This window comes from Nerophis lumbriciformis, linkage group LG14 (genome assembly GCF_033978685.3).
Source record: "Nerophis lumbriciformis linkage group LG14, RoL_Nlum_v2.1, whole genome shotgun sequence".
NCBI lineage: Eukaryota > Metazoa > Chordata > Actinopteri > Syngnathiformes > Syngnathidae > Nerophis > Nerophis lumbriciformis.
The window spans coordinates 26,639,119-26,652,789 of NC_084561.2; the positions used below are offsets into that span (position 1 = coordinate 26,639,119).

Below are 13,671 nucleotides of genomic sequence, written 5' to 3' on the forward strand. Positions count from 1 at the left end.
AACCATAATACAACATTTTTATACCAGTACATCTCTAAAAAAGCATACAAAGTACCAAAGGGGGAAAAGAAACAATGACTTTGCGGCGCACGCCTTCTTTGCCCGAGTTGTTAGCAGGGAGGTAGTCATTTATGCAAGTCGAAAATAATTGCGGTGATTGGATAAAATTGCAGAAACGTGAATTGCCGCAAATTCCTGGAGGGGTGGACTATCACTCCATTGGCAAATCTTGCAAATCTTCACACAATTTAAAGAATCAGAACTGTGGCTCCATAAGTAGCAAAATAATAGAATATTTATGATTTTCAGTCACACCATCTGAAATGATGGTGTTTGTGAACTTTTAGAGTTGCCAGTAGAAACAGATTTTGTGCTCGTTTCACACTTGCACCCACTCAGCGTTGGAAGATGCAAATATATCAAACTGCATCTGGCAACAGTTAGTGAGTTACATCTAAAAACGGCACAGTTCTTGTCTCGCAGACAGACATAACACAACGTAACCTAATTTGATGACTGAATGATTTTGGCCTGCAGTGACCACTTACAGTACCATTTATCATAATTGAATTCAGAAACCAAATTTACTTATTCAGCAGATGGTTTTTCGATTAATTGTGTCTTGCTTCAATGTTGAAACGTTTGTGAGCTGTGCAGTTGAAAAAAAGCATGTTTTGTTTTCACTTGGTCGTAATAAAACATATCCACACTGAACCCTGGGGTGCCAGACTATGACTAACACTGAACAGCTGATATACAGTACAACACTTTCAGCATGTTCTTTGTAGGATTGCTTACATTTAACTTCAGTGAAAATCCAAATGAGCCCAGGTTCTTGCCTCAGACACTTGACTGAGCACAAGCATACTTATGCACTAATTTTCGCAGTGCCTGCCAACCACCATGTGGTCTTTTTGTACTCAGGCAATGGGTCGATAAGAGGAACCCAGCCACCTGCAAGCTCCTCTCACATGAATTGCACCAGACTGTTTTAAGTAGTCTTTTTTCCACAGTCATGTGCTTTCTTAGGCTGCCTGTAAGCTTTTGTTTGATTGTATTGGATGGTCAAACCTCACTTTTCCTTTTGCTTGAAGTAAAGGTAGCTATTTTATTTCACTTTTATTTTCAGAATATTTTTGTGTAAATAGGAGAAACTGCCTTTTTTGACTTTCTCCTTTAAAAAGATTGTTTGTCGCTCTTTTTTTCCAGGAAATGTCCCTTATTTTTACATGTTGACCAGTATGGCCAGGCATGGGTTCCATTTATGTGAGTGACTTGGTGTGGAAAACCCTGACATAATGTTCTCAGTTCAGAACATGTGCCATGTTTGTGGAGTGTGTTACAGTGGTACATACTCCATTCCAAGGCTCTAGGTGACATCAAATTGTTATTTTAATGGATTTTTTTTTTTCTAATAGCAAACAAATTGAAATTAAAATAATCTAGTCATTAGCTATGTTTACATGCGCAACATTTCTCCAATCCAATCCAAACGATGGTTGATCGGAATTCCAAACCCACTGTTGACATGCATACGAAATAAATTGATCCAATCATGATGAGTGTATACATGCGCCAAACGTTTAATCAGATTACACCATCCTGGTTGTTTTTTTTTTTCGGAAATAGTTGAAGAAGAAACTACTTTTACTTATGCTGTAAACAAATTTAGCATCATCTTATTCACTTTTTGTGCCCCACACTTTTATTTTTCCGCCGTAATTGTTTATGCAATCATTATTTTCATCAACTTTTTTTTTTTTTACATTTGTGTTCAGAACCTTCAACAATCCTGAGATTTCTTAAAGTTTCTAACAAGAAAGTTGGTTCAGCAACAGACACATTCTGCTTCCTTCCCGCCACGTTTGCTGCTCGGCGATAAACATTTGGCAGTCTGAAATGCAGAAACACATTACACTGATGTAGCAAACATGTGCAGTGAAAGTGATTTTACTCCAACGACGAAGACATGGCGCTTGTACATTGACGCCGTTCTGAATAACGGTCGGCATAAACCACCCTTCTCGTTCGGAATGAGATTTCTTTCTGAATGGACTGTATTTGACTAGAATCTTTCGTTTGTCATGTTTATATGGAGCATATATAATCTCACGGGGCTTTTCTTCTGATTATTTGTGCTCATGTATACATGGTTATTGTCACCATTAACTGTAAAGAGAAATTTCTGGTAACATCTTAACAGTCATACTTTCTTTGCTGGCAGTTACAGGTAGGTTAAGTTAAATTAGGTAAATTAGGTAAAAGTTAATCTGTCCTTAATACATGTTTTTTTTATTTTTAAGTTTTTAGCTCATGGTCAAAGGACAGTTTAGCCTGTCTTTTGGTGTTAAGACCATGCATAGTGTCAATGACAGACCTCTGCATTGCATTGGATGCTGCAGCATTTGGATTTGTTTAACCACAAGCTCGATGTAATCTTATTTTATCTCACAATATGGGGAAAGATTCAATAAAAGTGTGACTCTAAAAGTCCTAGGGGTTTCAGATGGGCTCTGATCCCCGCTGACAGCAGACAGTGCATGTGATCGAAAAGCGAGAAGCTTAACCCCCTGGGCCACATTACACCCTCTTTCAGTTGGCTGCACTAGATGAAAGAGGGCACGCTGATTTTATGTGTTGGATGAGCAGGCAGGATTTAGTCACAAAACATTCCTCATGCACGTCAACAGTTAATTTTAGAATACAAAACTGGATTCAAGAATAAGTTACATACTGAACATTGAGTCTTTTGGCCGTGCAAAGTTGTTGAATTGTTGTACATGTTCAACACCGCCGACTATTACTCGATACTGCATTAAGCACAATCTAATATTCAAAGTCGAACACAATCCATTATGTAATGCTGGCTGATGTCCAAGTTGTTCTATTTTTAAATCAATGTTTCCCACAGGAAACGAAGAACATAATTTTGTTCCAAAAACCTATATCAATAATACCACCAATGTTTTTAGTTTATTTTAACATTTGTACCTCTCATACAAGTGTAAATAGAAGTTGTTTAATTATAATAAGTACAACTAAAATAAAGTACAACTACTTTCTGTTACATGCCTGTGAATATTGTCATCCATTAAGGTCAATGTATTCTCAGAACATTGACTTGATAACAGCTGGACTGTTCAGATTGTTTTAAAAGCCATTTTGCCTCTCCTAATTACTTCATGCGCACAGACTTAGATAATACAGCTGTAGTCTGATGCAGGAGCATGAATTGATGAAGCCTGTTCAAATGACAGGCAACACGACTTCTAAGACAATCTGAACAGTCCAGTAGCAATCAAATCCATGCTTTGAGGATACTTAATTTCCCCCCAATAGACGTGAAATCTAAGCCATACTTGCCAACTCTCCCGGATTTTCCGGGAGACTCCCGAAATTCAGCGCCTCTCCCGAAAACCTCCCGGGACAAATTATCTCCCAAAAATCTCCCGAAATTCAGGCGGACTAAGGTCCATGCGGACCTGAGTCCGCTTTCCCACAATATAAACGGTGTGCCTGCCCAATGACGTTATAACTGTAGAATGATCGAGGGCGAGTTCTTCGTTCCTTATGTGGGTTTATTGTTAAGCAGTTTCATTAACGTCCTCCCAGCGCGGTAACAACACACAACAACAGCAGTCACGTTTTGGTCTACCGTAAAGCAGTTCGTCTGCCGTAAACAGCAATGTTGTGACACTCTTAAACAGGACAATACTGCCATCTAGTGCATTTGATGAAAGCACTTTTGTGCGTGCCACACAGCAATGCATCGTCAGAGAGGGTGTTCAGCATGGTTCGAAAAATAGTGACAGAGAATAGAACAAGGATGGACAATTCAACCCTTAACTCAACAAGTATATGTGTAAATAAATGAACACTGAAATTCAAGTATTTCTTTTATATATATATATATATATATATATATATATATATATATATATATATATATATATATATATATATATATATATATATGAAATACTTGACTTGGTGAATTCTAGCTGTAAATATACTCCTCCCCTCTTGGCCACGCCCCCCCCCCCCCCACCTCCCGAAATCGGAGGTCTCAAGGTTGGCAAGTATGATCTAAGCTGTGTGCAGAACAATATTTTTACCTCGTGCCGTGGTATCGGTATCCTAAGATTAATATGTGTTGACTGTCAAAAAAAGATGCTAGTCCCTTAGATGCCCAGAGAGCTGAAGTCTCAGAAGTTGTTTCGTGATGTCATGCTGGACAGTGGCTCGAACCCCGAGGTTTTCTTTGATTTTTAAGGTTACACTGTCTTAATTTAACTAATTTCTAAGTCGTCCCTCCATTTTAGTCTGTAGTGTCATTGTGCACTGCAAATCTAAAATTGGTTTCTGGATTGTGCCTAATAGCCAGAACCAAACTGGACTCAGGCATTACTTTAAGTGTGCCACATAAACAAATTAATATTTTATGTAATTCATATTTCTATGCAACCTCCACTCTGCCTTGTACAGAAGCTGCGTCTTTGCTTCCAGCCTGCCTTAGGGTTTTCTTTTTAAAAGTGATCTACACATTCTTCTAGTTGGAAATTACCACCACTTTTCATTCTGTGACCAAGCAGGAGACAGTGTAAATGTAGGACCATTAGCCTGGGCATCTTATTTAAAGCCTGTTAATTATTTACCTCATTTACTCCAGGAACCATCAGGGGCAGTCAGGGTTTAAGCATTAGACTACTCTCTGTTATCGAACTGAACATTGACATATTGAGAGTTTACTCATTACATAGAGGTAGTATCTCCAAGAGCCAATGTGATGCCTTAAGAATTTCTTACATGTACAGGGATTTGTGTGTCAATGTAGAAATTGCTGCCTGAAAGTCCTTCAGTTATAATTAGACCGGTTGGCGAATGCTGGTTCATAATAACACGCACACGCACACACATCTATGAATGAACATGGTCATGTCTCTCCTGAGGTTATTTGCACTTGAGGAAAACCTCATCTTTCTGAGAGAGCTTTACACACTCACATCTACCCCTAGAAACACACATGTTCCACTGACAAAAATATCAAGACATGGCTCGACATGTAGAGAATAATGCTTTGAATTGAAACAGTCTTAAAGGGGAATTGGCCTTTTTGGGGGGAATTTTGCTCATTATCCACAATTCCTATGTGAGACAAGAACGATAATGTCTGTGCATTCTAAAAGTTAAAAAAAATGCTGGTAAGAGGAGGCTAACAATGCAAGTAATAGGGATATGATCTATTCAACCTATAAAGCATGCTAAAAAAAACAACCTCCAACTCTGTTTTATATACATGCTGTAAGTGTACAGTATATGTAATGTAGTAACAAGCACATCAATGACAGCATGTAATATTTACAATATTTTGGTAATTTTTTAAGTATTTAAGTCATAATTTTTTTCTTGGGTGCAATGATTTTCGGGGTCAGGGTTAAGGGGTGAGGAATATATTTATAGCTAGAATTCACTGAAAGTCAAGTATTTCTTATATATAGATATATAAATAAAATATATACTTGACTTTCAGTGAATTCTAGCTATATATATATATATATATATATATATATATATATGTATATGTATTTTATTATACACGTGCATCTGCCTCACAATACGAAGGTCCTGAGTAGTCTTGGGTTCAATCCCGGGATCTTTCTGTGTGGAGTTTGCATGTTTTCCCCGTGACTGCGTGGGTTCCCTCCGGGTACTCCGGCTTCCTCCCACCTCCAAAGACATGCACCTGGGGATAAGTTGATTGGCCACACTAAATTGGCCCGAGTGTGTGTATGTGAGTGTGAATGTTGTCTGTCTATCTGTGTTGGCCCTGCGATGAGGTGGCGACTTGTCCAGGGTGTACCCCGCCTTCCGCCCGATTGTAGCTGAGATAGGCTCCAGCGCCCCCCGCGACCCCAAAGGGAATAAGCAGTAGAAAATGGATGGATGGATGGATATAAATAAAATAAATACTTGAATTTCAGTGTTCATTTATTTACACATATACACACATAACACTCCTCTCTACTCATTGTTGTATTTGAAAGTGCAATGCTTTGCAGCCAGTAGCACAGCCTTTGAAGGAGCATAGGTATGGGCAGTGTAATATTCTGGGTTTGAGTCAATAACCAGGCGAGGTGACGAAGTTACGTCTCTTTACTTCATACTTCAGAACCGACTCCCACACTTGCCGTCAGGGTGCGCAATACAACGTAAACTGTTGGCCAACCAAAAAGTAACCACAGAACACTATACGGTATCGTGTTCTGTGGTTACTTTTTGGTTGGCCAAGCGGACGTGACGACAGGCTGTCCTCACTCAGGTCCGCACGGACCTGGAGGGGGCGTGCCTTAAGTCAGGCTGGAAATCAGGAGAAATTCGGGAGAATGGTTGTCCCGGGAGATTTTCGGGAGAGACACTGAAATTCGGGAGTCTCCCGGAAAATTCGGGAGGGTTGGCAAGTATGTGAATCCCAATTATACGCATTGCTAGCCGCCTCCTACTGGCAGTTTTTCACTATTAAAAAGCCACATTAAATAATTGTGGATAAAGGCCAAAATTCCCCAAAAGTGCAGTTTGCCTTCGAATCTCATTTCTTCGTCATCCTTATGATTATTTAGATGAGTCTATGTCGAAAGGCATTTTCTGTTCCAGCCTGACCCAGTGCACAAAGCAATTAGGTTCATAAAGGCATGGTTGGTTGGGTTTGGTGTGGAAGAACTTGAGCGCCTTGACTTCGACCCATTTTAAAGACATAAATGAGTCTGACCTCACAAATGTTCTTCTGGATGAACTAAAAAACTATTTCCCGCGGACACACTCCCAAATATTGTGCTTCTGCCATGGTAGATCCGTGAATGAAAGCAAAGATATAACGTTTCTACACTTTCCCCTGCCCCCACCTGTCAACACCTCCACCCATTTCCCACCCATGTCGTTTTGGTTCCCTCCCCTCTTTTTTCACACATTTGGTCTGCACTGCAATGAAGACAGACAAGGTCTGATACTGATACTGCAGGTGTGGAGCTATGTGGCAGGTGAGAGGTCTACCCTTCATAAAATACTTTCCTTATTCTGACTCCGACCGTCCAATTTCATATCTTCTCACCCTATCAGTACCTTAACGGCTCTTCTCGTGATCATGTATAATTTCATTTTTTTGCACCTGGCATGTTTTCCTCCAGACATCACCGACATATTTTCTCACTCCCTCTTTTACTCTTTGCTTGGTAGAAAATATAGGTCACATGTGTTGCCTGGGATGAGTGACAAACGGTGTGAAAGAGAGAATGGCTGTATAATTGTAGGTGAGAGGTGTTTGCTCTCACAGCTTTGGGAGGTGCCTGACTGCAGTACACACAGTGCAATAAGTGCACATTATGTACCATTTTCCTTTTTCCCTGAGTGTGTTATGGCCATGTCTGTTTATACTTATGTGTGTCAGGTTTGTGCAACTTGAATCAGGGAACTCTCGTACGGCAAAGATCAATAAACTGTGAAATAATGTTAATCACTTCCTGTCTGCTGTGCAGAATGGGCAGTGTGTACTGAGCTGCCATGGTCTGATATTTACACACCATGCTGGTGTGAGGTAGGCTCCTTATCACATCAGGAGGTCAAAGTAGGTCTGTGCGCTTGCATGTACACAAGTCTTATCTCATGGTCAAGTGTGGGAGAACTTGCTTGTAGATGTGCAGCTGGGCACATCTACCGGTACATTGCATTCTCAACACTGTAGATTGGTATGGTGTAGTGGTGTTATTGTATGGCTTCATTGCATACCTTGGTTTTAAGGCCATAGTCGGTGTTAAGGAACCAAATGCAAAATATAAAACAGTTTGATTTTGTGTTTAATTATTTTTTAAATGAAGCTAAAAAATGCACTTGCATAAAATTGTCACATAAAAATACAGCATAGTCGAACATTGCATTCTCAACATACTGTAGATTGGTATGGTGTAGTGGTGTTATTGTATGGCTTCATTGCATACCTTGGTTTTAAGGCCATAGTCGGTGTTAAGGAACCAAATGCAAAATATAAAACAGTTTGATTTTGTGTTTAATTATTTTTTAAATGAAGCTAAAAAATGCACTTGCATAAAATTGTCACATAAAAATACAGCATAGTCGAACATTGCATTCTCAACATACTGTAGATTGGTATGGTGTAGTGGTGTTATTGTATGGCTTCATTGCATACCTCGGTTTTAAGGCCATAGTCGGTGTAAAGGAACCAAATGCAAAATATAAAAGAGTTTGATTTTGTGTTTAATTATTTTTTAAATGAAGCTAGAAAATGCACTTGCATAAAATTGTCACATAAAAAATACAGCATAGTCGAAAATGTAGTCCATGACTAGAAGTGGTGCATCACAATTCTGAATGTACACGTCCTGTCTCTCACTTGAAATGTGTACCAGGTGGGATATCGGTATGGAAATTTTTATTCAGTACAGCTTGGTACCGTTGTGAGCCGAATACAGTATGAATACATGTGTTTTGATAGACTCCTGGTAGTGAGACAAATCTATCTGAGTCATTTTGCATGGCATTAAAGGAATCTACTGTATACTGCATATTATATGTCTACATTATGTGCACTGCAAATTATTTGCCACTTGCCAAGACTTAAAATTGTATTTATGAAAATGTCCCTAGTTTTAAAAGCAACTTACTTATTTTTAGTCATTGACATTGATCATAAACATAATTTTAGCATGAATAATTGTATTTTGTTTGTTCTAGTTCAAAAATTTTAACATTGAGAACATAACTATTCAAATAAGATATTTTGGTTTTCCCCGCATAGAAAATATTGTTTAAAGATTCCGCAACATCCAGAAGATGCTTGATTTAGGAATTGCAAGTTCAATAATGCTTATTTTCAGAATAAAATACTTATTTTATCTTAAAAGTCCTGCTCATTTCTAGATATACAAATCTTAATTAAGGATGTCTTATCAAGTAAAACTAACTAGCTGCATGGACAGATAATCTCAATAGTTTTTAGTATTTTTTCCTAGAATCTAGAGTTTTATATTACAGTTTGTATATTTTGTCAGCTCTTTTTTGCAGTATAGTGGAGTAGTACAACACATTTTACGAATGAATTCCCTAAAAATAAACCAACAATTTTGTGTATAGAAACTTGCATGCATAATGCATGTTGTTCGGTCGTTCCCTGGAGAATCACCCTTGATGCCTTTTTAAAAGCTTGTGCTTTGCAGCAGTGCTGCTGTGAAAAGCAATTTCTAATCTGCACAGTTTACAGAGCACTGTGTTTGGGTTTTTCCATGACTGTGACACTGAACTAGGGCCGATCTATTAAGGCCACAGTAATAATTATGATTATTTTTGATTGATATTTTAATCACGATTAATTACTACTCAGTGGCCTAGTGGTTAGAGTGTCCACCCTGAGATCGGTAGGTTGTGAGTTCAAACCCCGGCCGAGTCATACCAAAGACTATAAAAATGGGACCCATTACCTCCCTGCATGGCACTCAGCATCAAGGGTTGGAATTGGGGGTTAAATCACCAAAAAATGATTCCCGGGCGCGGCACTGCTGCTGCTCACTGCTCCCCTCACCTCCCAGGGGGTGATCAAGGGGATGGGTCAAATGCAGAGGACCAATTTCACCACACTTAATGTGTGTGTGACAATCATTGGTACTTTAACTTTAACTTTACATGATTATTCATTAATTTGAAAACATGAGTATTTATTGTACCACCAAAACTCAACTTTAAATATAGTAATAAAACAACAACTGGATATAAATTAGTAATGGATAAACCAAAAACAGTTAAATAATAATAGCACTATCAATACATTTAAACACAATAGCAATATGAAAAACAATATCATTCAGTTTTTCCATTTTAATTGTTTTTAATTCAGGTTTTTTTTACTTTTACACTTATTTTACCACCATGTGCTTTTTAGGTCAAATACAATTTAATACAATGTTTGTTAACTAAATGAAAAAATCCTCACATGTATTGGTGATATTTGGGCAATTGTGACCAGTATTTTAGGTCAAAACATAATAATTTTGTAAATGTATCAATAAGCGCTTTGATTACATAATGCCTGTGCAAAGTACTGTTTTGAAACCTTTATTTTGTTTGCCCTGTTGTGAAAGGGGTGGGAGTGTACTGTGCTGTTTTTCTCAGCTTGACGATTAAAGGGGCGATTCACTTAAGGCTGTTAAAAAAGAAAAACCAACCACAAAAAAATAATGCACTTTGTGACTTCAATAATAAATATGGCAGTGCCATGTTGGCATTTTTTTCCCATAACTTGAGTTGATTTATTTTGGAAAACCTTCTTACATTGTTTAATGCATCCAGCGGGGCATCACAACAAAATTAGGCATAATAATGTGTTAATTCCACAACTGTATATATCGGTATCGGTTGATATCGGAATCGGTAATTAAGAGTTGGACAATATCGGAATATCGGATATCGGCAAAAAAGCCATTATCGGACATCTCTAGTTGTTTTGCTTTCTAACATATACAAATCGGCTTGTTCTTGGTGGCTAGCAATGCAGCTAATGGGAGCGATCAATTCTACCTCTAAATCACTTTAAAAATGCATTCAAAAACCGTCAACAATACTTAATTTACAATCCGTAACCTGTATAATAACCAAACTGTAGCGACATTTGGTATTGTAAGAGCCAACACTGAGGAACTCATTTTCTAGCGTACTAACACACCGGCGTGCTACGGTATTAGCCCTAGAAGCTGACTACGGCAAGAGATAAGCGAGCTTCTACGTCAGCACAAAACGCGTTTGAGTTTGTAATGCACAACACAATGCGATAAGACACCAATCTGTACTGACTGAAAAATATTAGCCCACATTTCAGGTTTTGTTTGTACACAGCTAGCCATAAAGCATATGTACTGTAGTTGTAATAACAAGCATGGCGTGTTGCGTGTACCATGATCAATATAAAGTGACTCACTTGATGGACAGTTGTCTCTTTGGTCCAGCTGGCCGAGGACGTTTTTTCCTGGTGAATTAAGCACATACTCCATTTCTGTCTAAATAGCTTGGCTCCAAGTTCCATATTTTGCAGCTTTGATTCACTTTCACCTCTCTCTCGGCTTCCGTCTGCTCCAACGTCTCACTCTTCCTTCTAGAAGAAGCAGGAGAAGCAGTAGTCCATAAATTCAGATTCAAAAAGATAAGGTTGTCAATCTTCATTTGTCCAAAAATAGTTATCTTCGTTGTCTGTTACCAAGTCTGCCATGATTAGAACACACTTGCGTGTTTTTATCCGGACGGGGTTATTGCCAAAAGTCAGACGTGTGATGCTATAGAAACGGAAATAAAATCAAAATACGATAAATATTGTACATATTACATATTGTTATGAACGTGTCTGTTACTACATTATATATATATATATATATTTGCAGTGTGTATACAAAACGTTATTGGAGGGTTTTGAAGTTGTTCTAGAGGGCTTTAAAGGCTACAACGGTGACTCCCAAGCGGTTTTTTTATCATCTTTTAAATCCCCCCCCCCCCCAAAAAAAGACGTGTGTTCTTGTCTCTCATAATGCTTGTGAACGACAGGCAAAATTCTGAAAAAAAAAGTGCAGTTCCCCTTTAAGGAGCAGGAACAGATTTAGACAACGACAGTACCATGTATACCTCGTTTTTTTCTGCACGTATATATTTTATAGCAGCACACTATATTTGTCTTGTCCAAAGTGCCTGCATTCTTTAAATCCAGAATGGGTGAAACAATCCAAAATGAAATTATTGGACAGAAATGTTTGTATTTATTGTCAGTTACACACTAAGGTTAGATTTACACGTGCAAACTTGATAGAATATAGGCATAGCTGATCTACCAAGTGGATTGCGTCTCGTAAGTAAATAGAATAATGCGTGCAATCCATTCTGCATCTCTGTCTTCATTAATATGTAGACTATATGCTGATCATCAAAACGACCACAATGCTGGAAGGAGAAAATGCAAATATATTATTTAGTACGCACATTCATTGCATTCATCCGACCAAAACATCATTAAAAAGCGGTGTCATAAATATTCGCTAAAATAGACGGTTACAAAATAAATAGTTGACAACAGAGCAGAAAAGAGGTGAAAATAAAATGTTTTAGGAACTCATGTAAAAGTTCCACCATGCCTCCTGTCTCTGACTGCTCGTCCACAGACACGCCCTTTTAGCAGCCATCAAAGCAAAATACCCCATAAAACTGCAAGAGCCAAAATACTGGTCCTCTTCCTTCTTAATCTTCTACACGCAATAAATTGGTTGTTGGGGGTGGAGGGGGGGGGGGGGTATATTTATAGCTAGAATTCACTGAAATTCAACTATTTCGGGATGTTGCTTGCAGCTATCAGCATAGCCATCTTTTTCTCGGCATATGTTACACCCTCGGGTCTCCAAATTCAATTTATTGCAACTTGCAATAAATTGAATTTGATTGCACAAAATCCTTGAAATTGCCACAAATGCGCCAGTACTGAGAACGACTAGAGTGGAAGCAATGTTTTCTTCCTTAAACACCACATTGCGTGCGACGTCATGTTCGCATGCAGGTCAGATTGCATTCACATTAGAAATCACATTTATTTTGTAATGTGAACATCCACTAAAATGATCCGATTTGACAATAGAAATCTGAATTGGACACCCGACCCTGCAGTGTGAACATAGCCTTACGTTTGTTTTTTCACATAAAATATGTATATGGAGGTTAATTTGTGTCTTTATTAGAAAACCTTTTTTGACAATGAATTTATGTAACTGAATTTTTTGAGTCTGAATTTTGTGAACTTTTATGCTGACAATTTCATTGAAAACAAATTTGTTAGCAAAATGCGTGTGTTAAAGTATTCCATCTTTTAAAATTCGGTGTATAAAAATTCAGCGTAATAAAATTGTGTATAAAAATTCAGTGCTAGAAATATTTATGTTGAAAAATTTACAGCTTCAAAAAGCTAGACTCACTTAAATTAAGACTGAAGCAATCGATCCTGTCTCAGACTCAGCCAATGAGGTGTCAAGTTTATAGTCACGTGACACGGGTCTTGCAAAACAGCATAAAAAAGGCTACCTGGGGATAATACAACATAATTAACATTTTATTGCGGTTGGCTGGATATTTTCAAACTATAGAAATTCCAAAGGTTAGAATATTTTATAAATCGAGCAAGAAAAACAAATATGCAACAAACACGGCAAAACATAAACGCAAAGGGTAAAAAACATCCATATATTTGTAAAAATATGACTGTTCTGCAGAACTTTTTTGTAAAAATCTGCCTCTGTCTGACACTCACTGCTTCGTAAACAAGCCCCGCCCACTGTGGCCCACTCTGTTCGTGCCGGTCTGCATGAAACAGAGCTTTGTATGTCACTCAAAAGTGCAGATTCTAACCATTGAAATAATTTAGTTAATTTGAAAAAATCCAGCCAGCCGCATCGAAATGTTAATTATGTTGTATTATGCCCAGGTAGTCAAGTTAAAGGCCTACTGAAATGCAATTTTCTTATTTAAACGGGGATAGCAGGTCCATTCTATGTGTCATACTTGATCATTTCGCGATATTGCCATATTTTTGCTGAAAGGATTTAGTAGAGAACATCGACAATAAAGTTCGCAACTTTTGGTCGCTGA

General features: G+C 38.1%; 2 protein-coding genes across 11 annotated transcripts in view; one reads left to right on the forward strand and one right to left on the reverse strand.

Annotated features, from left to right (window-relative positions):
* Positions 1–13,671, reverse strand: part of usp1 (ubiquitin specific peptidase 1) — a 198,289-nt gene that overhangs the window by 134,038 nt on the left and 50,580 nt on the right. For 4 of the 8 annotated variants that reach the window (XM_072914687.1, XM_061975713.2, XM_061975718.2 and 1 more), the window contains 2 exons: positions 11,107–11,149; positions 10,976–11,023 (listed from right to left, as the gene is read on the reverse strand). Coding sequence is in view for 6 of the 8 variants with exons in the window: in XM_061975718.2 (XP_061831702.2) it covers position 10,976 (1 nt within the window). In the remaining 2 variants the exon portion in view is untranslated. Of the gene's footprint in view, positions 1–10,975; positions 11,150–13,671 lie in introns of all 8 variants that reach the window. The other 4 variants (XM_061975717.2, XM_072914684.1, XM_072914685.1 and 1 more) reach the window with 1 other exon arrangement.
* The window catches only part of kank4 (KN motif and ankyrin repeat domains 4), a 180,399-nt gene that overhangs the window by 110,785 nt on the left and 55,943 nt on the right, over positions 1–13,671 (forward strand). The gene's annotated exons all lie outside the window — the stretch shown is intronic.